The sequence below is a fragment of the Rhincodon typus genome, chromosome 39 (assembly GCF_021869965.1).
Source record: "Rhincodon typus isolate 14 chromosome 39, sRhiTyp1.1, whole genome shotgun sequence".
Lineage (NCBI taxonomy): Eukaryota > Metazoa > Chordata > Chondrichthyes > Orectolobiformes > Rhincodontidae > Rhincodon > Rhincodon typus.
In genome coordinates, this window is record NC_063370.1 from 14,979,134 (window position 1) to 15,003,611 (window position 24,478).

General features: G+C 41.1%; 1 protein-coding gene across 2 annotated transcripts in view; it reads left to right on the forward strand.

Annotated features, from left to right (window-relative positions):
- Positions 1–1,129: 1,129 nt before the first annotated feature.
- zc3h4 (zinc finger CCCH-type containing 4) overlaps positions 1,130–24,478 on the forward strand; it is a 72,221-nt gene continuing 48,872 nt past the window's right edge. Inside the window, exons 1-3 of one of the 2 annotated variants that reach the window (XM_048618309.1) lie at positions 1,130–1,477; positions 9,693–9,930; positions 17,635–17,745. In XM_048618309.1, coding sequence (XP_048474266.1) covers positions 1,389–1,477; positions 9,693–9,930; positions 17,635–17,745 — 438 coding nt within the window. In that variant the 5' untranslated portion in view covers positions 1,130–1,388. Of the gene's footprint in view, positions 1,478–2,607; positions 2,831–9,692; positions 9,931–17,634; positions 17,746–24,478 lie in introns of those variants that run through there. The other variant, XM_048618310.1, reaches the window with a different exon arrangement.

A 24,478-nucleotide genomic window follows, 5' to 3' on the forward strand; every position in this document is an offset into this window, starting at 1 on the left:
TTATCTCAGATTCTCCAGCATCTGCAGTTCCTACTATCTCAGAAGGCCTTATTATCACATGGTCTGCTACTGCACTTCACCCATCATTAGCTACTAATTGGAGATGGCAAGAACTGCAGATGCTGGAGTCAGAGACAACACAGTGTGGAGCTGGAGGAACACAGTTGTTCCTGTGTCTGTTGAATTTCTGAAGAAGGGTCCTCAGCTGAAAAGTCAATTTTCCTGCTCCTCTGACGCTGCCTGGCCTGCTGTGTACCGCCAGCTCCTCATTAGCTATTCATTGTCCACTACTAGCTATTCATTCTCCCAGGCAGATCGGTAGTCACACCTTTTCTCTGTCCAAATGTTCTCTCTCTTTGGGCTTTTCCTCCACCTATCGTTTATTTCTAAATCCTTCCTCCCACTCCAACCCTATCTTCTGCACAAAAAATAACTTCCTCCTCACTGCCATCAGTTCTGAGGAAGAGTCACTGAACCCAAAACATTTACTCTGATTTCTCTCCACAGATGCTGCCAGACCTGCTGAGTTTTTCTCGCAATTTCTGTTTTTGCTGCCACAGATTCACCACCATTTGAGGGAAAAAGATCCTCTCATCTATGTCTTAAATGGGCAACTCTGAGATTACGCCCTCTGGTCCTGCACCATCATATCGGAGGAAAATACCTCTCACCATCTACCCGTCAAGTCCCCTAAGAATCTCGATCCTGCTTTAACTCCATGTTATTCATATCAACGCCCTAATTCTTCTAAACTCCAGTGAGTATAGTAAATGAAAAGTTAGACAAAAGTGGTCTGATAATCATTTGATATATCCAATGATATAAACAGAAACAACCTCCTTAACAGTTACCCCCAACACTTCGCGCCTTTCCGTGAAAATACGTCGCCCGGCAATTCGTGAATTTCCGTGGCAATGACGTGCCATTCCTCTCCGGAGAGCGCTTCGGGTGTGTTCGGCTAGTGGTGATCTCATCGAGGCGGGGCATCAATGCACTCTCCATCCACTGACGATGCGGACGCTGAAGAGGGAACGGCTCTTCGGGAAGCCCCGCCACCCACGTTCGTGCATTTCCGTCAGTCATTTTTCGTTTCGGCCGTGCGTCACGGCGCTGAGCCGGCGGGCGGGCGCCATGTTGTGGAAGGTGTTTTCTTCCTCTTTCAGTCAGTGTGTGTAATGGAGAGACACCCGGGGGTCGGATCCGCACAGAAAAGCACCGAGAAAATAGCTGCCAATATCAAAACGCTTAAACAGTAACAACAGAACCGTTTATTTCCTATCTCAAGAATCAGTGAGAGCTTAATTGCAGTGCCCGGTGGTAATTTTTTTTACAATAGGAGAGAGATATATAATTTTTGAGTAAAGACAAAAGGGAGAGAGCGAGAGAAAATGTCTCTCGAAAGCCTCACCTCCTCCAACAAGCAGTCCCCCCAAAACGAACACAACAACATCAACCTCACTGAGTCAGGAGACGAAAGGTCGAGTAAAAACAACCTTTTTATCCAACATTTCTCTTTTTATATATTTATATTAAAAAAACAAATTATCCAACAATCTACCAAGGTCAATTTTTCTGAAGGGAAACCTTGGAAACGGAAGGTAGAGGAATGTAACTGTGGATTAACATTTTTTTAAAGAAGGATTTTTTCTTTATCTCATTCTAAATCCTCTTAAAAACTGGTCGCTGGACTTTATATATATATATAAAATATAAATATCCTTTTATATAAAGAAAGGAACTAAGGGGTGATTTAAGGCCTAATCGCATGCTTGGGTGGTGGAGTTACAATGTGACTATGTCGTTAATGCAAAGGAATTCTTTTTATAGTAGGGCCTATTTCTGTATGCTTATTAATTTTATTTCATTGATGCTTATTCTTTCCTCTCGTCCTTTAACAAAACGCAGACCGGTTAAAGGACATCGGCAATTGACCTTTGAACTTCGATTTTTTTTACCCAGCGTCCCCATCATAAATGGAAAAACATTTATCATTTATTTTAAACCTGCTTTGAATCTATCTTGCTGTGTTTGTGATTTTATTTTAAATATGCATGACCCATTTTAAAACATGACTTTGCAATCCCCTCACAAATACAACTACGAGTTTTATTCATTTATAACGTGACTTCAGTTTGATCCTTTCAAAATCTGTTGTACCTATATTAAAAAAGCACCTTGTGTTTGTACAGTATTTGCTGGTCATCATGAAACATTCATTCCTTTGTTTGCAAAGAAAAACAAATTACAACTCATTTGGTTGTTTTCAGCGTCTTCAGCAATGAATACTAACTGGTCCCTTGCTCTACATTCTTTTGTAGATCCAATTTTATTCCTGTTATGAAGAAAAACAGTTACAGTGTTGCCATTAGGATTTCAATAAAGTGTAGTGGCGAACATATAAAAATTTTAAAAATAGTCTAAACGAATTGAAAACACTCAACAATACAGTTTAGATTTTACCCTTCCAAATTCAAATTGCTAACTATGGGTTATATAAGTAAATAAAGTACTGGTAACATTTGTCACTAATAGCGAGAGTAATTTGCGACATTGTCATTTTCAGTCAGCAGACAAATTAGAACAACGTTGAAATGGGGATCAGTCATTGCAGGTTGAATTCAACTGCATTTTCAATATTAGTTATAGATCAAAATGCTGTTTTAGTTGAACTCTGCCTTTATCGAAAATCGTTTATCATAAACTGAAGTTATTTTATCGATACCCTGGAGTTAAATAACACATAGTATCCCCAACATTGGCAAAATCATCACATGTCTTGAAATAGGTCTCATCAAAGAAATTTGAGTTACATGTAGAATCCATTTATGGGGTAAGTACAAACCTGAAGATCTCGATAAATCAATTTCATGTGTCGATACTGAATAGCTTAATCTTTTAACCTGAACAGTGTAGTTATGATGTGAACAATAGTTATTATTGTATCAATAACTGTTTTGCTTCAGTAATTGATAAGAGTGATTGTATTTGGGGTAACATAGAACCTGGCTAGGAATTTGATTGACATGACAGGATAATAATTTATGAACACTAGATATTTAATGAGGATGAGCCACTTTTTTTTATAATTTAGTTCCCTCTGATCTTGCATTTTCCAATTTGGATCATAGAGCCATCGAAGAGCAGGATTTGGGAATGTTATTGCCAATCTTTACATTAACCTTGAGCACTATTGACAGTCAACTCATTTGCAAAGTCATGGACTTAAGCAAGGAAAGTTTGAAATGCGGTTGGGAAATTTAAGATCAGTTTGAAAGAGAAAGTTAAATAATAAAATGTAGGTAATTCTCATTAGCTGTTTTTCTTATTTACAAATTACCATCCTGTCATGTTGATTATCTTCTTGTGGATCATAATTTTAAGCGTTAGCAACAAAGCTTTTTTCATTGTTCTTCAAGGAGAAGATAATCTGAGTTCTTTGAATCAGTGCAGAATGTTTGTTTATCTGTGGAGTAGAAAAAGTTATCTCTCATTTATTGAGTTCCCATTTCTGGCACCAGTAATGCCGAGCAGTTCTGAAAAATTGGTGGGGATTAGTAACTCCATCTCGTCATCTATTAAATGATTCGTGACAGTGCCTTTAGGCCAGATCAGGTAATGTTGAAGCTAGGATGCGGTGGGAATTTAAGGAAGAGGAAAATAGCTGCATATGGGGAATAATATGAAAGACTGTAAATTATTACATCATTGTTATGACTCCATCTGTTGGACTTATTTATCAAAATGTACGGTGTATTCCCACTAGCTCAATTAGTAAAAGCTGTGTGCCTTTGAGCTGTACAATGTGCAGTCTACAGATAGTGAGGGCAGTACAGTGCCCCTTTAAGGAGAGAAAATCACATTGATGTTGGAAGTACAACTGCATGTGGATACGACCTAAGGAGAGGATTGGGTTCTACTGTTACATATGCATTATGGAAAAATCAACCACCTCTTCCACATAAATAGTAATCTTACGAAGGAGATGGAAGTTACTCAGAACCAGGTCGCAGCTTGAGTATGATGCAATATGTTCAGTAGAGCAGGAGAGGAGAAAATTCATTTGTACACCAAAATAAATTGAGAAAGTTGCATTGTTTTGATAGTATGTTTGAGATTTTGTGGGCAAGTTATGAAAGTTTTGGAAAATGGTCAAAAATTGTAATTGTTTAATGTAGCCATAAAGAGACTAATTTGTCTCTTTGGTGCCTAGTGATCTATGAGGCATCCTACTTATTCTACAGCTTCTATATTCAACAGATTATGGTTGTTTCCTTCATGGACATTTCCTGTTTTGCACATGATATGTTGTTAACCTGACCAGAGTTTTGGCCTGGATGTAAGTGGGGATCACAATTATCAGGTGAACGAGTGCCTGATTGGATGTTAAATCCAGTCTTCATAGGCTGGAGTGTTCTTTCCAGCTGGCTAGGAAGAAGACTCATTGTATGAAACACTGTAATGAAATACTTTTGAATGCTTTATTGCATTTGCTCCTAGACTTCTCACAGCCTTCTTGATTAATGATAGTTGTGGAAGAGCCATGGCTAATAATTGCAGAAATGTATCATTATTTCTAGACTGGTGTTTTTTTTTGACCAAATTCCTAGCGTCAGTAGAATACTCCGTTGCTTCATTTAGATGGAATTGAAAGGTAGGGGAAGGGGGAAGATTATGTTTAGTTTCTTGAACCTTAGTTACACATACTTAAACTACTGTGGCAGGTTTGGTCACCATATTATTACATGGGTGTACAGACACTGGAGAGTATGCAGAGGATTTATAAGAAAAAATGTAAGAAATATTTAGGCGTTCATATCTGGGAAAGATTGGCAAGCATTTCTCTAGGTGGAAAAATAGGGTAGTGGCCTTACGGAAGTCTTTAAAATGATGAAAGATTTTGATAGAGTGGAAATAGGGAAGATGTTTAATCTTGTGGGGAAGAGCATAACTATGTGCCATCAATATAAGATTGTCCACTTGATCCATGGGGACTATGCAGAAGAAACTTACCCAAGGATTGGTAAGAATGCAGTTAAGGGAATGGTTGAAGTGAATGATATAGATGCAAATAAGGGTATTGGAGACAAGTTTATGCTGGGAAAGAGAGTGATTGGCCTGCTTTTGTGCAGTATATATTACACAATTCTCGTTGTGCAAATCCAAGCTAGGACAGTCTCCAGGCTTTCCAGTGATTAAAAAATATAGTACGTAATTCATTTGGGGAAAGCTAGCACAGTGATAATGTCATTGGACTAATAATCTAGAGACCCAGGCCTATGATCTGGTGGGGTGTGTTCAAGTGCTATCAGGCACCTGGTGGAACTTGAATACAATTGACAAATCTGGAATATAAAACTAGTCTCAGTAATGATGATCATTTCGACTATCATTGATTGTTTCAAAAAAAATACCACATCTGGCTCAATAGCATCATTTAGGGATGGAAATCTGTTTTCTTTATCCTGTCTGGCCTACTATGATTCCAAATCAAAGTAATATGATTCTTAACAGCCCTTTCAAATGGCCTAGCAAGATACCATCAGTTGAAAGAGATTAAGGATGGGCAACAAATACTGGCCTTGGCAGTGATGCCAAAGCTCTATGAAAGAATATACTATGAAAAAAATCTGGGTGTAGTTTTTGAAGATAGACCAGAAGTACTGACTTCATTTTGCAATGTCTTATATGGAGATTCAATGAGTTACTTCAGTTTGAAAATACACATTGCCCATGAGGCAACCAGTGACAACCCGAAATGTTTGAAATTCTATACCAAAATCCTCAGTCGTCTCAATAAAGATTTTCCAGCATGTGAGTTGCTAGCACAATGGATAGATATTCCTCAGTCTTTTGGTCCAGTTTTAACTCAAAAGAAAGATATAATAAGGTACACTCCCTCTGCTTTGGTTTTGAGTCTTTTAGAAAAAAGAAATCCTGTTCACTTTTAACAGATAGTAAGAACTGCCAATGCTGGAGTCAGAGATAACACAGTGTGGAGCTGGAGGAACACGCAGGCCAGACAGCATCAGAGGAGCAGAAAAGTTGACGTTTCGGGTCAGGACTTTCCTCTGATGCTGCCTGGCCTGCTGTGTTCACTTTTAATCTATATAGAGCATACTGTTCCTATTTAAAGTGGGATGTTTGCCTCTTTAGTATCAGAACTGGGAAGCTAGTACATAGCATAGAAGATGTTCCCTGGTTACTTGTCACTATTTTAAGTTCCTCGTACACCATTCATTGTCTGTGACAGTTATCAGATTTCTGTTAGTATCACTGTGTTACTAGTATTGCGAGATATATGAAACCTGATTTTTTTTTTGCCAAAAGAATTCCTTTGGGGTAGAGCTTGTATCTGCTCAGCCTTGTCCCAGCACTGACTGTGTATGTGTTCACCATAATAGAAATTCTTCTGGTCGGATAACTTATGGTTTCTTTTTAGGCTATAAATTTATATAAAATTGAGTGAATGGCATAAAGGTTTAGGTGTTAAGTCTACTGAAAAAGCAACAGCTTGCTTTTATATTGGCACCTTTATTTTTAAAGCACCCAACACTTTATACGGGACTATAATTATCCAAAAAAATTGACACTGAGCTAAAGAATGGGGTATTGGGACAGATCGTCAGAAGCTTCCCCAAATACCACATGTTTGAAATGCTTTAGGATAAAGAGATGGAGAGTATTTAAGTGGGAATGCCAGAGTTTAGGCCTTAGACGGCTGAGTCCACAGCCACCAGTGATGGGACGCGAAAGCGGGTGTTATGTATGAGGGTAGATTTGAAATAATACAGAGGTCTTTCTGGTATTAGTAGACATTGACCTATAGCTGCCAATTTAAAGAGGCTTTAAAAAGTTAAAAGTGTTGTGTTCCTAATGTCTGGTAATCAAACTTGCATGCTGGTTTTTTATTGGGCAGTACAAGCCAGGATGCTGTGAGCTTTGACATTAGTTTTGTTTAATTTGTTTTAGATTGTTTGATTTTCGTACCAGCAGTGCTTCAATTGACCTTAATTTCCCAGGGCCGGGGAAGGAACGAGTCAGATGAGGTTCACTGTCCTGAATGTAATTTAATAGCTTATAGTGGCAAATATGCTCTTATCAGCTGAGGCTGGGCTGGGATATGGTGCCACAGGACATAGAATTGCTTGTTGGCTTTCCACGTCCGGTCTTTCATAAAGAGCGACACTTGGTTAAGGTATTGGAGGGTGACCAAATATGTTTCAGCTCCTTCAGGAGTAGAGAAAATTGTCTCAGGTGTGTATTGACTTAAAATTATCAGATGAAAGTTAACGCTGTGAACAATTGCCAATTTATTGATATAATAAATTTGAACAAAGTTCTGTGATATTTAATGATAAATGCATGCTAATATTTTAGATTTTAGGTGTTAGGTGTTACCTGTGTGTGTATCATAATGGCACAATTAAAATTACAAAGGCAAGTTTGTTAAAGACATAAATGATAGAAATTCACTGCTTGGCAGTCAATATTTGACAAAAAGAAGATTAAAGTTTTGCGCAGCATCCTTTGTCAGAACGGTTATGGTGAATAGTTTTCAAAAAGCAGCTATTGCATGTTCGAGCTTAAATATAGACTTTAACTAAAGGAAAAAGGTAGGAAAGTCTGTATATTAGGTAGAAATCTTGTTCAGGCAAATGAGAATGACATTGAATTACCATATCTAGCTCTCATACCGATCAAAGCAACTGCACAGGAAATGGAGATAACACAGTGTGGAGCAGGAGAACACAGAAGGCCAGGCAGCATCAGATGAGCAGGAAAGTTGACGTTTCGGGTCGGGACCCTTTTTCAGAAATGGTGAGGGGGAAGGAAGCTCAGAAATAAATAGAGAGAGGCGGGGTGGGGCTGGGGAAGGTAGGTGGGATGGTGATAGGTGAGTGCAGGTAGGGAGTGGTGGGGATTGGTCAGTGAGGTGGGAGGGGCTGATAGGTGGGAGAGAAGCATCTGCAGTTCTTGCTATCTCTGCACAGGAAATGTAACTGTAGGAGTGGAAATTGTGTGGTCTTTAAATTTATACTGTAAATGTATTAGTTACTTGTCCAATATCTCACAGGTTCTTTATTATACCATAACCAAGTGATGCGAAACATTGCAGTGAGTCAGCGTCATCGTCCAAGTTTGATCCTCGCTATCACCAATGTGTGTTTACTGCACCAGATGTTATGTGATAATCAACAACAGTTTCACTAGCTTCTTGTTTATTTTTGAGCACAGTGAAACAAACGTTTAAAAAATTCATAATTTTACTTAATTCATCAATATTGCTGTCGGCTGAGATCTTACTCAGCAGAGACTAGGAATTACTTCAATTCTGCTTACGGCAAACATTTTTAAAGCAGAAAAGGGCAAATGTTTGATGTTTGCTTTACTTTTTAGTTTCCTGGACTTAGCTGTTACTGGTTTAATACGTTCTTAGTAAACCAATGATACAAATTAAAATGCCAGAAATGTGAAAACACTTTTCCCTCTGATTTTTCTCCCATTTCAGAACCATTGATTCTTTCTTTCTGGAGTCCAGTCACTTGGATATCAGCATGACGCTTTTACTGTGAACGTGTACGCCAGGATATTTAGTGGTGGAGGTTTAATCCTGGAGAAAACCGTAGCCCATGCTGCTGCTTGTTTTCACCAATCATCAACACATACTTTCCAGCTGGGATGTGTTCAGGGTGGAAACCCTGGTTGGTTCCCCTTCCTTCAGTATTGGGTACTAAAACCAGAGTGCACCATTTGTACTTGAACTGTGTTTGAGTTCAGTCAGCTTTACCAGAGACGAAACCTTGGGTCCTTGTTGGTGCACTTTCCCCTAAGTATTCACTATCTCAGTGCTGGTACAGTGGGGCACCTCTACCTTAGGGGTGTCATACCACTATTGCAATTCTCCAAATGAGAAGGTTCAACTTCAACCTCCGGACTGCGCGGAGCTCACTAACCAGCCAAGACATAAGTTGATGTCCTACAATTGATCTGAGTGCTTATGAGGTTAGAAGGGGAAAAAGTTATTCTGAATTCATGTGAGGACAAGAATATATACCTTCTGTCACCACTTAGAATTCTCACAGAAAATGCAGAGCGCTGAAAATACAGTAATCACAGGAGTGCTCAATTTCATAAATGCCTATCAAATGCTGGTTGCTGCATCAACATAGTGGAACAACAATTAACTTCCACTGTTTGCTCTCCTAAGTCAGCAATAACCAGTATTTTGAGGTATAAGAGGGCTCCTGGGACAAGTGGAACCCAATCCCCAAAGCATTACTGGCATCATCAATAGATACTTGGAAGTAATGCATCCATAGCAATGTTGTTTATTCATACAATGAATGAAATTGTTCTTTAAAGTTACAGTCAATTTAACTTGGTGAGAGATTGTAATATTAAACTATGAGTACATTGTATATCTGACAGTCAGGTTCTTGTTAGAGTTACGATGCTATTTTACTTCAGCTTGGACAGTGAAGTTAGCATCCTGCATCTGTCTCTGTACTCAGTGGATTTGGATGGTGGTCAGTGCTGATCTCAACAAAGAACAGTAGTTTTATTGTTTTCAGTTCATTGGGTTATAACTGGCATCTTGGATTATCTTTTCTATTGCTTAATTACTAATTAATCGTTTATTTTTCTATGTACTGTCAATTTCTGCTTTTGATGATTCATTTCTGGTAATATAGGGAAGAAGGAGAACTGGAAGAAGGAGAATTAGAAGATGATGGTGAGGAAATCGAAGCTCAAGAGGAGTCCCAGGAGAAAATCAAGAAAGAGAAATGTGAAAAACAGGAAAGGGATCATGAGGATGATGAGAAAGATAAGGATAAGGACAAATCCCATCGTAGGATGAAGAGAAAACGAAAAAAAGAAAGGGAAAAAGAAAAGAAGAGGTCAAAAAAGAAACGGAAATCAAAGCACAAGGTAATCAGCCCTAATGTTCGACATCGACTGTACTTCTGTAAATGCAATGCTCAAGTTAAGATACATGCACTAGTGACAGCTAAGTCTCAGATTAATAGTATTGGCTGGGAATATACAACTCCAAGTCATATTTCAACCGTATAAAACTTTTCAGGTATTGTGCACTTCTCTTCCCCACACTATAGGAAGGATGTGAGGCTTTGGAGAGAGTGCAAAAGAAGTTTATGAGAATCAAAATCGAAAGAACTGCAGATGCTGTAAATCAGAAACAAAAATATAGATTTCTGGAAAAAGCTCAGCTAGTCTGGCAGCATCTGTGGACAGAAATCAGAGTTAACGATTTCTGAATGATCCTCAGAACGGATGGTAGCTAGGAAATTGTCAGTTTGTATGCAGAAGATAAGGTGGGGGAGTGGATAAGGATTAAATGGTAAATGGGGATAGAGACCAAAGACAGAACAGTTGGATAGACAAAGGAGTCGATAATGATCTGGTTAGGAGGGTGAAGAGCTATTAATGGAGACTGCTAATGGCTAACAATGGGTTGCGTGTGGTAGCAGACTATGTGGTAATAAGGCCTAGTGTGTGGGGATTGGGGTAACGACATGGGAGAGCTCAAGCCCCAAAGTTGTTGAACTCAATAAGTCCAGAAGGCTGTGGGTCCCGAAGCAGAAAATGAAGTGATGTTCTTCCAGTTTGCACTGAGCTTCACTGGAACACTGCGGCAAGTCTGAGACAGAGATGTTGGCCAGGGGAACATGGTGGTGTGTTGAAGTGGCAGGCGACTGGAAGTTCAGGGTCTTTTTTGTGGACAGAATGCAAGTGTTCTGTGAAGCAGTCACCAGTCTATGCTTCATTTCTCCTATGTAGAGGAAACCATATTGTGAGCATTGAATGCAGTAGACTAGATTGTGTGAACTGCAAGTAAAGTGTTGCTTCACCTAGAAGGTGTATTTGAATCCGTGGATACTGAGGAGGGAGGAAATAAATGGACAGCTTTTACACCTGTGGTTGCAGCGGAAGGTGCTGTGAAGCTATGGGGGAGCGTGTTGAGAGTGAAGGAAGAATGGACCGGTGTGTCCTGGAGGGAACGGTTCCTGCAGAAAGCTGGTAAGGAAGGGGATATCTATCTGGTGGTGGCATGTCGCTGAAGGTGGCATAAATGGCAGCTAATGATCCTCAGGATGTGGATACTGGTGGGATGGTAGGTAAGCACAAGGGGGACCTTATTGGTGTTGTGGGAGGCAAGAGAATGGGTGAGGGCCGAAGTGAGGGAGTCTGATCCGGCTGAGGGTCCTGTAAACAAAAGTGCTGGGGAATCCTCCTTTGAGGAAGAAAGTGGACATTTCGGAGGCTCCCTTGTTGACTTGTCGAAGTTGACACCATCAGAACAAATGTGATGGAGATGGAGGAATTGGGAGAATGGAATAGAGTCTTTCCAGGAAACAGGGTGCGAGGATGTACAGTCCAGGTAACTGTGGGAGTCAGTGGATTATAGTGGATATTGATAGCCAGTCTGTCCCGTTATGCCTGTCTCTTTGTGGTGTACACAAGAAAGCATTGTGGGTGGGGACTGGAATAGGACTGAAACATTGAATGTTCCACGTACCCCACAAAGAGATGGGCATAACTGGGGCCCATGCGCGGACCTGTGGCCATCCCTCTGACCTGAAGAAAACGAGAGGAGTTAAAAGACAAGTTGTTCAGAGTAAGGATAAGCTCAGCCCGTTGGGCACATGGAATATTCCTTGTTCCAGTCCTATTCCAGACCCCACTCACAACTCTTTCTCTGGAATATCGATGATATCATAGGTGCTGCCTCCCTCTCACATTCCAACTTGGTAAAGCTTTCGCTTCCAATTTCCACCCTGTTCTCGCCTTCATATTGTCCATCTCTGAATCCTCCCTCCCGTTCATCGACGTCTCTCTTTCCATTTCTGGGGATAGACTGGCTACCAATATCCAGTATAAACCCATTGACTCCCACAGGTACCTGGACTGTACATCCTCGCATCCTGCTTCCTGTAAAGAATCTATGCCATTCTCCCAATTCCTCCATCTCTGTCACATTTATTCCGATGATGCCAACTTCGATAAGGGAGCCTCTGAATTGACCACCTTCTTCCTCAACAGAGGATTCCCTAGCACTGTTGTTGTCAGGGCCCTCAGCTGGGTCAGACTCCCACACTTCGGCCCTCAACCACTCTCTTCCCTCCGGCAACAGTGATAGGATCTCCTTTGTCCTTACCTATCATCCCACCAGCGTCCATATCCAGAGGCTCATTTGCTGCCATGTCTGCCATCTCCAGCGAGATGCCACCACCAGATACATATTCTCCTCCCTTGCTAACCTTCCACAGGACTGTTCCCTCCAGGACATGCTGGTCCACTCTTCCTTCACTCCCAACAACGTCACCACTCCCCATCTACTGCAACTGCAGAAGGTGTAACACATGTCCATTTACTTCCCCCCTCCTCAGTATCCAATGGCCCAAACACACTTTCCAGGTGAAGCAGCGCTTTATCTGCACTTCACATAATCTGGTCTACTGCATTCACTGCTCACAATGTGGTCTCCTCTACATTGGGGAAACGAAGCGTAGACTGGGTGACTGCTTCGCAGAACATTAGGGTTCTGTCCGCAAAAAAGAACATGAACTTCCAGTTGCCTACCACTTCAACATACCGCCATATTCCCTGGCCAACATCTCTGTCTCAGGCTTGCTGTAGTGTTCCAGTGAAGCTCAGCACAAGCTGGAGGAACAGCACCTCATTTTCTGCTTTGGTACCCTACAGCCTTCTGGACTTAATATCAAGTTCAACAACTTTGGGGCTTGAACTCTCCCATGTCCTTACCCCAATCCCCACACACTAGGTCTTGTTATCACATAGTCTGCCACCACACACAACCCATTGTTAGCCATTAGCAGTCTCTATTAATAGCTCTTCACCCTCCTAGCCAGATCATTATCGACTCCTTTGTCTGTCCAACTGTTTTCTGTCTTTGGTCTCTATCCCCATTTACCATTTAATCCTTACCCACTCCCCCCACCTTATCATTTGCATGTAAACTGACAATTTCCTAGCTATCATCAGTTCTAAGGAAGGGTCACTTGACCCAAAACGTTAACACTGATTTCTGTCCACAGATGCTGCCAGGCCTGCTGAGCCTTTCCAGCAATCCCAAGTTTACCAGAATGTTGCCTGGAACGGAGTGTATTAGCTATAATGAGAGTGTAAGGACTGCAGATGCTGGAAGCCCGAGTCAATGGATGTGAAGCTGGAAAAGCACAGCAGGTCAGACGGCATCCAAGGAGCAGGAAAGTCAACGTTTCGGGCATAACTCTTCGTCAGGGACTTGGATTCTTTTTGCTCGACCGTCAGAGGCTGAGGGGTGACCTGACAGAAGTATGTAAAATTGTGAAAGGCATGGATAGTCAGAGTCTTTTTCCCAAGATGGAAATGTCACATTCTATGGGGCTTAGGTTTAAGGTGAGAGGGGAAAAGTTCAAAGGAGATCTGCAAGGAAAGTTTTTTTACAGTGATGGTAGTAGGTGCCTGGAACGTGCTGTCAGGGGAGATGGAGAAGCAGAGATGATAGCAGTGTTTCAGAGGCATTTAGACAGTCATAGGAACAGGTAGAGAATAAAGGGGTACTGACAGTGCGTAGGCAAGCGAGATTAGTTTAGAATTGCTTCATGGTCGGGACAGATATGGTGGGCTGAAGGGTCTGTTCTGGTCCTGCATTATTATATGTAATTTGTATGTTATGATTCCTTTAAAATTTAGATGCTCATGCAGCCATTTTTCAATGAGCAGTTCCTACTGCGGCCATTCACTGTATTTTTATCATAGAACAAGGCCTGTTTGATTCCAGACTGCTTGATATTTGTGGGAGATAGTGGGAACTGCCGATGCTGGAGAATCTGAGATAACAAGGCCTGGAGCTGGATAAACACAGCAGGCCAAGCAGCATCAGAGGAGCAGGAAAGCTGACGTTTCAAGTCTGGACCCTCTTCAGAAAAATGAAGAAGGGTCCAGACTCGAAACGTCAGCTTTCCTGCTCCTCTGTTGCTGCTTGGCCTGCTGTGTTCATCCAGCTCTACACCTTGTTATCTCTTATGCTTGATATTTGTGGAGTTTTATAGAGAAAGTTACAGTACAAGAGGATACCATTCAGCCCAGTGCATGTGTCAGTGTAAAAACAAACCTGTGCAGTCTAATTCCCATTTCCTGTATTTTTTCTGTTGTTTCGTAAATTATAGCACTAACAAACAATCACCACAGGAGCAATATGGCCTGAGAGTTATAGAGTCATAGAGCTAGAAAGCACGGAAACGGACCCTTTGGTCCAACTCGTCCATGCCGACCAGATATCCTCTATAAATCTAGTCCCATTTGCCAGCATTTGGCCCATATCCCACTAAACCCTTCCTATTCATATACCCATCTAGATGCCTTTTAAAAGTTGTACCAGTCTCCTGCACTTCCCCTGACAGCTCATTCCATACATGCACCACCCTCTGCGTGAAAAAGTTGCCTCTTAGGTCGCTTTTAAATCTTTCCCCTCTATGATTCCAGCCCAATGAGGAAGGAGCTACTGCTGGATCTAATTCTGGGAAATGAAGTGAATTAAATGTCAGCAAGGTTATACTTTGTTACTTTCTAGACAAGCTGGTGGTGGTGGTTGGTTGGGTGAATGGTGTGGTGTATAAAATGAAGGCAGAGGATATTTAATGCAGTAAAGTATGAATTGATACGTTTTGATAGGAAGATTGCAATTCTTAACTAAGTGCAGGAACAGAGAGAGATTGAAAATATAAGTGCACAAATGATTGAAGACAGCAGAACAGATTAAACCTGTGCCCATTAGTTTTGGACTTGCCCACCCAGGGGAAAAGATCTTGCCTATTTACCTTATCTGTGCCCCTCATGATTTTATGAACCTCAAGAAGGTCACCCCTCAGCTTCTGACGTTTCAAGGAAAATATCCCCACCCTATTCAGCCTCTCCCTATAGCGCAAACCCTCCAACCCTGGCAACATCCTCATAAATCTTTTCTGAACCCTTTCAAGTTTCACAACATCCTTTCTATAGCAGGGAGACCAGAATTGCATGCAATACTCCAAAAATGGCCGAACCTATGTCCTGTACAGCTGCAGCGTGACCTCTCAATTCCTTTTTTCTTTGTATCAATCTTTTACTTTGTCATCCAACCTGTATTGGTGTCTCAGGTTCTTCAACCTTCTGCCAGTGTCTGACATGGCCCCCCCATTTTGAATTCCTCCACTAAGTCTTCCCTCAACATTTTCTTTGCTGAAGAGAATAATAGTCTGTCCATGTGATTGAAGTCTCTCATTCCTAGAATCATTCTTGTAAATATTTTCTACGTGCCCTCCTAAGCCTTTGTATCATTCCTGAAATATGGTGCCCGAAATTGGGAACAATATTGCAATTGAGGCCAAACGAAGGTTTTTCAGTTCCTTGCTTTTGTACTCTGTTACTTTGTTTTAAAGCCAAGCACCCTGAATGCCTTTTGACTATTTTCTCAATCTGTTCTGCTGTCTTCAATCATTTGTGCACTTATATTTTCAATCTCTCTCTGTTCCGGCCCTTAGTTAGGAATTGCAATCTTCCTATCAAAATGTATCAATTCATACTTTACTGCATTAAATATCCTCTGCCTTCATTTTATACACCACACCCCCCCCCCCCCCCCCCCCCCCCCCACCACCCACCACCACCAGCTTGTCGAGAAAGCAACAAAGTATAACCTTGCTGACACTTAATTCACTTCATTTCCCAGAATTAGATCCAGCAGTAGCTCCTTCCTCATTGGGCTGGAATCATACTGATGTAAAACAATTCTCTTGGACACATCCAGTAAACGCTTCCCTCTTTGCCCTTTACACTTTGTATTATCCCAGTCTGTACTAGAATAATTGAAATCCACATTTTATCTACTGTACAGTTGTTGAAGCTATCTGTGATGTCCTTGCAAATTTGCATTTCTATATGTTTCCCATTAGTAGGTAGCCCAATAGCGCAATGGTACCTCTATCACTTCTTAGCTTGAACAAATTAGATTCAGTCCTTGATCCTTTCACATTGTAATATTCCCTTTAATCAATCTTGCCACCCTTCTTTCTTTCCTTCCCTATCTTTCCTGAACATCTTCCGGAAATATTTAGCATCCAATCCTGCCTCTTTATGAGCCAGAACCCTATTATTGCCTGAACATCTGTTTTCTACATGGCTATCTGTGCCTGCAACTCAGCAACCTGATTTGTTTAGTTTGTTCATACAGTTCAAATACATATTCAACTGATTTTTAAACACAGTGTGTATTTCTTTCAGTACTTCCTTCAGACAATGTGTTCTAGCCAAACACTGCCCTCTGGGCTTTGTCCCCTGGTTACTGACTTCTCTGCTAAGGGCAATAAGTCCTCTTTATCTACTCTTATTAGGCCTGTCTTAATTTTATACACTTCAGTCAAATCTTCTGTCAATTCCTGAATCCGCAAAGTTAACAACCTCATAGTATACGATCTCTCAATGTAGTTAAAATTCTCCTGTCCTTTATTTTTTCTGTTGCTTCTTTTTATTCTGAAATTTCTTCTTGAAAGCCCAAAAAAAGCCTGTAAAAATTCAATCACGGGCAAGAAACGTAGTTCATTTGACAGCATGTTCTAAAGGTATAACTGCTACCACTTAGAAGGTCAAGAGCAGTGGATACATGGAAACACTGTCACCAACATGTTCTCCTCCAAGCCACGTACCATCCTGAATTAAAAATAGATCACTGTTACTTCACTGGGTCAAAATCCTAGAAATCCGTTCCTAACAGCATTGTGCGTCTACCTACACTCTGTAGGACTGCAGGGGTTCAAGAAACTCACCATTACCTTCTCAAAGACGCAAAGAATGATTAATAAATGTTGGCTTATTAATTGGGCATATAATGGCAACAGTACTTGGTTCTGGTGATATATTTATAGTATGGATCCTCTTTACAGAAAGGAAACAAAACATGGGTTTTGAATGGCCTTGAATTTGGATGAAATTTCATAATTTACCTGAATACAGTGATGCTGCCTTTACTGTTTCTTTGGTGGTATAACTTGCAAAATGTTGCCATCTGGTAAGTAAGCATATTGGCATGGCTTCTAGATATGTTAAGACACACCTCTGGAGCAAGTAGGACTTTTTTATTCATTCACGGGATGTGGGAGTTGCTGCCTAGATCAGCATTTATTATCGACTCATGATTGCCCAGAGGGAAATTAAAAAGCAACCGTATTGCAATGGGTCAGGAGAAACATGTAGGCCAAACCAGGTAAGAATGGTAGTTTCCTTCCTTAAAGGACATTAGTGAACTTGATGGATTTTTTTGATAATCAACAATGGTTTCCTGGTCAACCTTAGACTTTTACGTTTTATTGAATTAGCAGATGGTGGAATTTGAACCCAGGTTCTCAGAACATCACCTGTGTGGCTGGACTAATAGTCTAGCGAAAATACCTCTAGGCTCCAGCTTCCTTGAACACGGGCTTCCTGGCTCAGAGGTAGGGATGCTACCACTGTGCCACAAGAACTCCTCTTAGTATGGCTTCTATAGTTGTGTCACTTGGTTACAGTAGGTAGCAACTTAAATTTGCATCTTTGTGTTGTGTTTTCAGATTTTCCACTTAATTGTCTTTGCAGAGACATGTATCTTCCAGTGATGATTTTTCTGACTATAGTGACGAATCTGACTATAGTCCTGGGGAGAAGGGATATCGGAAGTATCGGGAATACAGTCCACCATATGCACAGGTAAAGGCAACAAAGTAGGATATTGATTTGTTTCGTGCTACCTCACTTTGCACTGCTATCTTCAAGGTATTTTCTCTGATGGTTAATATAGATACGGCCTCAGAAAAGCATTTTCTCTTTGGATGTCTCTTGCTACCACTCCATGCTTTATTAATGACACTAGAAACTGGAACTTGAGTATAACATTCCATTTCCATTCCTTGAATCTGTATGATCATGGCTGAGCTGATTATGGCATTAACTGCATTTTCCAGCCCATCCCCAACAAACCTTAACACCCTTGTGGTTCAAGAATCTATTTAACTTATCTATTTAACATTGAATATTTTCAATGCCCCTGTCTCCACTATGTGCTGCAGAAGGGAACTCCAAATATTTACCAATCTCAGAGAAGAGATTCCCCCTCACCTCTGTTGTTATGACCAGGTGAGGGGATAACTATGTTTTCTCTTTTCTTGCTCCTGTTTGACCGCAATAATGTTGTAAATTTAAAAGCAAGATGTTGTACTGCTGATTCAATATGTACCTAGGCTGTGTGCAGATTGTGAGAATTAAGCCAGACACATATGAACAAGTTTTATTTAGTTTTGTTGCTAAAACCCATTCAGGTAAAAGCATTGGAAAGAATGTTTAAAAAATGTCCAGATGTATCTTACTTCCCACTAATGTGCATAAACATATACACTGTCCAAGTATACAAAAATTAAATGCAGGTTTACAGAGTTTGTGGTGTTAAACTTGGCCAAGTTGTGAATGCAAATTTTAAAAGAAAAAGGAAAGTTATTGAAAATTCACCATGTTATGCCCATGTTTAGGTTTCACTAAAGCATTTGCTTTACACTAATTGCCGGTAGATTCCTTTCTCCTGGGATCATTGTTGCTTGGTTGAAATCTTCCTTTAAGATTCTGTGTTTACAGCAAGGAGGTTCTGATTAATTTTCAAGCCTAAGACAGGGCTCATGGCTTTCTTGAATGTCTGAGAGTCAGAGAGAGAGGGTTAAAGCATTGCCCTTGTTAGTCTGTATCTACCTATGTTTGTAAGTTCAAATCCAACAGTCAGGTATAAAAGAACTAATCTCTCTCCATGTCATTTGCTCTCTTTATTTTTATGCTTTGTACCAAGGTTATGTACCTAGGTATCTTTGTGCCTAAGATGGCGCAGCAAGTGGGTGACTTGTAAACTTTTCACTGTACTCACGTGAGTACATGTCACAATGAACCTAATTCGATAACTCAGTTTTAAATGTTGCAGCCATTACTCCTGAATAATCCATCCTTCATCTTGATGTGATAAGCGGAAGCTGCAAACATCTCCACTGGTGCCATTGTCTGTGACGAGGTCTCCATGGGCATATCTCCATGGAGTAGAATGTGGCTTCATAGGCACACATTAGCAACTACTTTATTCAGTGACCTTGGTTTAATAAATGTGTCTTTTTAACAAAACATTCCAAAGGTGACCAGCTGTTGAAATTACATTTAATCTTGGTATTACCAATTAAATGTTTTTAAATTGATCCCCCTAGTTTTAGATTCCCTCCCCCTGCCTCAGTCACCATGAGAGAAAACATCCTTCAACATATATCCTAAATAGCCCCCTCAGAATCTTGAATGTTTGAATATGGTCACCTTCTTCTAAACTCTAATGAGTATAGGCCCAACCTACTCCATCTTTCCTCATAAGACAAACCCATCTTTCCAGAAATCGCCTTCTCTGAATGACAGAACTTGAGTTCTGAGGAAGGGTCACCGGACCCAAAACATTAACTCTGTTTTTCCCTTCACAGATGCTGCCAGACCTGCTGAGCTTCTCCAGCAACTTTGTTTTTGATACAGTTTCCTATGCTTGATTAACAAATCATGGAGTACAAGAGCAAGAAGGTTATGTTAAACTCGTCTAGGAAACTGGTTCGGCCTCAGCTATGGCATCCACATCTGGGTGCCATTGAAGGAAAGGCGTGAAAAAGTTAGTGAGGATGAAGGAAAAATAATGAAAATGGATCCAGAGCTTAGGAGCTTCAGTTACTTAGATAGTTTGAAGAAACTGATACTGTTTTCCTCGTAGAAGGGAAGGTTGGGCGTAATTTGATAAGGTGTTCAAAGTTGTGACAGATCTGGCAGAGTAGATAGGGAAAATCTATTCCCATTAGTAGATGGATTGATAATAAAAGGGCACAGATATGAGATGTTTTTCTTGATTCTTTCATGGAATGAATGTGTTATTGGCCAGGCCAACATTGTTGTCCATCCCTAACTGTCCTTGAACTGAGTGGCTTGCTAGGCCATTTAAGAGGGTAATAAAGAGTCAACCACATTGCTGTGGGTCTGGGGTCACAAATAGGCTAGACTAGGTGAGGATGACAGATTTCCTTGCTTAAAAGACATTAGTGAACCAAGTGGTCTTTACAACAATTGGTACAATAATTGCATGGTCAATGTTACTGAGACAAGCTTTATGATTCCAGTTTAATTAAGTGAATTTAAATTCATCTGAATGTGGACCAAGGTTCAGGCCATTTAGCCTCTCAAGCCTGCCCTGCCTTTTAAAAATATCATGACTGATCTGATTGTAACCTCAAATCTACATTCCTGCCTGCCCTGAATCCCTGATATCCTTTAGCTCAATTGCTTATCAAGACTCTTTCCACTTCTGTCTTAAAAATATTCAAAGTCTCTTTCCATCACCTTTTCAGGTAAAGCGTTACAAAGATTCATGACCCTCCGTGAGAAAAAGTTTGCCTAATCTTTTTAAAATTGGTGACCCCTTATTTTTAAGCCATGATCCTTTGTTCAATGTTCTCCCATAAGAAGAAACATCCTTTCCATATCTACCTTATCAAGACCTCTCAGAATCTTATGTTTAAATCAAGTTGTCTCTTGTTCTTCTAAAGTCCAGCAGATACAAGACTATCCTGTTCAACCTTTCCTCATATGACAACCCACTCATTCCAGGTATTAGTCTGGTACACTTTCTCTGCACTTCTAACGAATTTAAATCCTTTAAATCAAATCAGGTGACCAGTACAGTGCACAGTACTCTAGCTGCCATGATGGGATCTGAATCCATGTCCCCAGAGTTTAGCTGAGGCTTCTGCATTACTGCTCCACTACCATTGCTACTACTTCACTGTTTTCCCATTGGCAAAAGAAGCAATGGAGGCATGATGAGAACCTTTTTCACACAATGACTGGTGAAGGAGGAGCAAATGATGGAGAATTGTGGCCAGGGTGAGGACCCTATGACATGCAGTCAGCTTCATTGAGAGGAGCAGGTGAAGTGAGGACCCTCACAGAGAAGCAGTCAGACCAGTTGCAGACCTGAGTGGAACTCGGGACATAAGCAAGAACAAGATTTTTCTAGTCCATCCTTGAGTAGGAGCAAGGGTATCATAAAAGCAAGAGGGTCGATATCCTATTTATTATATGTCCGAGCAGCTTAGGCCTGTGATTTGCACCTCCTGAACTATGTGGAAAATCCTAACTTCTCTTGGCTATCTGGATAACTATGTTTGTGGAGATGCCTCTGGTTGGAGCAACTCAAGCTCAAGGTTTGGGAGCTTGAGTGGCAGCTGGGGGTGTCATGGTACATTTGCAAGACTGAAAGTTTCATGGGTAGCACATTTCAGGATATGGTCACCCTGTGGTTTAAGGAAGTGTAAGCAGAGAGAGCTCCTTTGGCAAAGCTGTTGCTGCCAGAGCACCAAGGAATGCACTTGGCTGTGCAAGTGCAGCCAATGTCTCTCTAACATCTCCTGGAAAAAAAAACAAATATGCTGGTGGGAACCCAGTGCGCCCAAGATCTACCCCAAAGTGGCAGTAAGGGATTGGAGAATTCTTTGGTCCTTTCAAACAGCCTGGAAAGGAGAATACAGAACCCTCAGATGTCAGCAGTAGCAAGGCCGGAACAAGTAAAGCTCCAAGGACGGCACATGTTCCACCCGAGGACTCGGAGGAAGCGGCTTCAGATGAAGGGAACTGAATACAACTTGCCCACCACTGTGTCTAATACTTGAACAGATCTTCTTGACGTGTATATTTGTATATATGTCTATTGCTATGTAGTATGGATTTCTTAGTTGTCTTGTACAGTTAAAATACCATTAAAGCCATAACTACAGAACCAATTTAAAAATTACGAGCTGAGTATTTTGGTCCAGGGCCAGTGGTCCCTCAGCTAAATGAGACTTTCTATCTACATAATTATTTGTTTTATTATACCTTTTTGACTTGTACTCATGTTGATGGGTGGGGTTAAAAATGAAATTTTTCATGAACCAAGGCCTATAACCTATTGTTTTAGTGGCCTTGCTGTATCTTTACAATTTATCTTTTTATAATAAATTTTAAGCAGTGACAAACTTAAAAAAAAACAAAAAATTTGGGCGGCTCAGTGGTTAGCACTGCTGCCTCACAGTGCCAGGGACCTGGGTTCGATTCCACCCCTGGGTGACTGTCAATGTGGAGTTCATACATTTTCCCTGTGTCTGCATGGGTTTCCTCCAGCTACTCTGCTTTCCTCCCACAGTCCAAAGGTGTGCAGGGTAGGTGGATTGGCCATGCTAAATTGCCCGTAGTGGTTAGGGATGTGTAGATTAGGTGGGTTATAGAGGGATGGGTCTGGGTGGGATGCTCCAAGGGTCAGCGTGAACTTGTTGGGCCGAAGGGCCTGTTTCCACACTGTAGGGATTCTATTCTATGAATGGTTGACTGCCAGACAGAGAAAGGGGACCATGCAGATAATGAAAGAATTTTGTAAAGTGCAACTCACTTGCAAACTATTTTCAGCCTTGGAAAATGGTAAGAGAGACTGTTTCTCTGTGAAGACCAGTATCAAGAGCCAAATCTGTGTTACTGCAGTTGGGCAACTGCTCTGGGGATTGGTGAGGGTGGGTGAGTATGGTTGGGCAGTAATAAAAGGGGATTCGTTAGTGAGGGATGTAGACAGGCACTTCTGCACCTTACAAGTGACTCCCAAGATATATGTTGCCTCCCGGGTACGAGAGTCACAAATGTCACGGAACAAATAAAGGGCATTCTGAAGTGGGTTAAGCAGCCAGAAGTTGTAGCTCATGTTGGGACAAATGGTATAGGAAGAAAGAAGAATGAGCTCCCGCAAAGCAGACTTTAGGGAGTCAGGTAGGAAATTGGAAAGCGAGACGTCAATGGTCATGGTCTTTAGATTACTCCCAGTTACAGGCAGGAGTGAGTAGAAGGATAGAGCAGATAAATATATGGCAAGAGAGGTAGTGCAAGAGAGAGGACTTTAGATTCATGACAGATTGCTACTGTTTATGGATATAAAGGAACATCAAGGGTAGAATTAAGAAAAAGAAGCAGCTTATGGCATATACAGAGGGATCAATAAGGCAGACTCCCTCGAGGAATATAGAAAGTGTGGGGCGATATTAAAAAGGAAGTGAGGAAAGCAAAGACAGTGCATGAGAAAGCATTGATGGATAGAATAACAGAAAATCCAAAGGGTTTTTTAAAAAAAGGATGTAAAGGGCAAGAGACAACTAGGTAAAGAGTAGGGATCAATCAGGACCATAGTGGTAATCTGTGCATGAACCCAGAAGACAAGGGTGCAGTCTTCAGTGAATATTTTGTGTCAGTCTTCACAATGAAAATGGGACGACACAGGTATAGACATTAGGGTGGAGCATGATAAAATATTTGAAGAAATTAGCATAGAAGGAGGAAGTACTGATGGGTTTGCCAGCCTTATAAGTGGATACATCAACAGGCCTGGATGTATACCTGGCTGTCAGGGGAGGAGAGATCAGGAGATAAAGACGTAATGCTGCAGATGCTGAAAATCTAAAACAAACATACAGAATGCTGGAGAGACTCAACAGCTCTTGTAGTGTTTGTAGAGAGGGAAACAAAGTTAACATTTTGGGTCTGGTATGATTCTTCTGCAGAACTGAAAGGTGTTGGAAAATTTTTTTTATACTTACGACAGAGGCAGAGGCCAAATTCTTTCAATTCTGAAGAAGAGTAATGCTGAGCTTGAAATGTTAACTCTGTTTCTCACTCCACAGATGCTGCCAGATGTGATGAGTTTCCCCAGCATTTTCTGTGTTTGTAGGACATGTCAGAGCCCCTGGCAGTAAGTTTCAAATCCTCTGGCCAGAAGTGCCGGATGACTGGAGGATTTCTAATGTAATCCATTATTAAAAATAGGATATGGGTTTGACCAGGAAACTGGGGGGAATGAGTCATGAGGGGAATACCCTTAAATTACAGGGGAATATCAATAGACTTGTCAGGTGGGCAGAACAGTGAAAAATTGAATTCAACCCAGAAAAGTGTGAGGTAATGCACTTGGTCGGGAGGCGGGGGGGGGGGTGCGATGGGCTAACAAAGCAAGGGATTGCACAGTGAATGATAGAATCCTGAAAGTTATTGATGATCAGAGGGATTTTGCTGTGCATATCCACAGATCCCTGAAGGTAACAGCCAGATAGAATTGGTGATTAAAAAGGCTTATGGGATACTTTCCTATAGTAGCGGAGGTATGGATTGGAAGAGCAAGGTCCCCAGCCCTGATATTCACAGTGTGAGATGTAGAAAGTAGGAGTAGGCCATTCAGCCTTTCGTGCCTGCTCTGCCATTCAATAGGATCATGGTTGATTCCCTGTCTAAATGCCATACCCCTATACTCTCTCTTCATACACTGGAAATGTACTATACATGTGGTCACCCTGGACACAGGAAGTGTCCCTGATTTCCC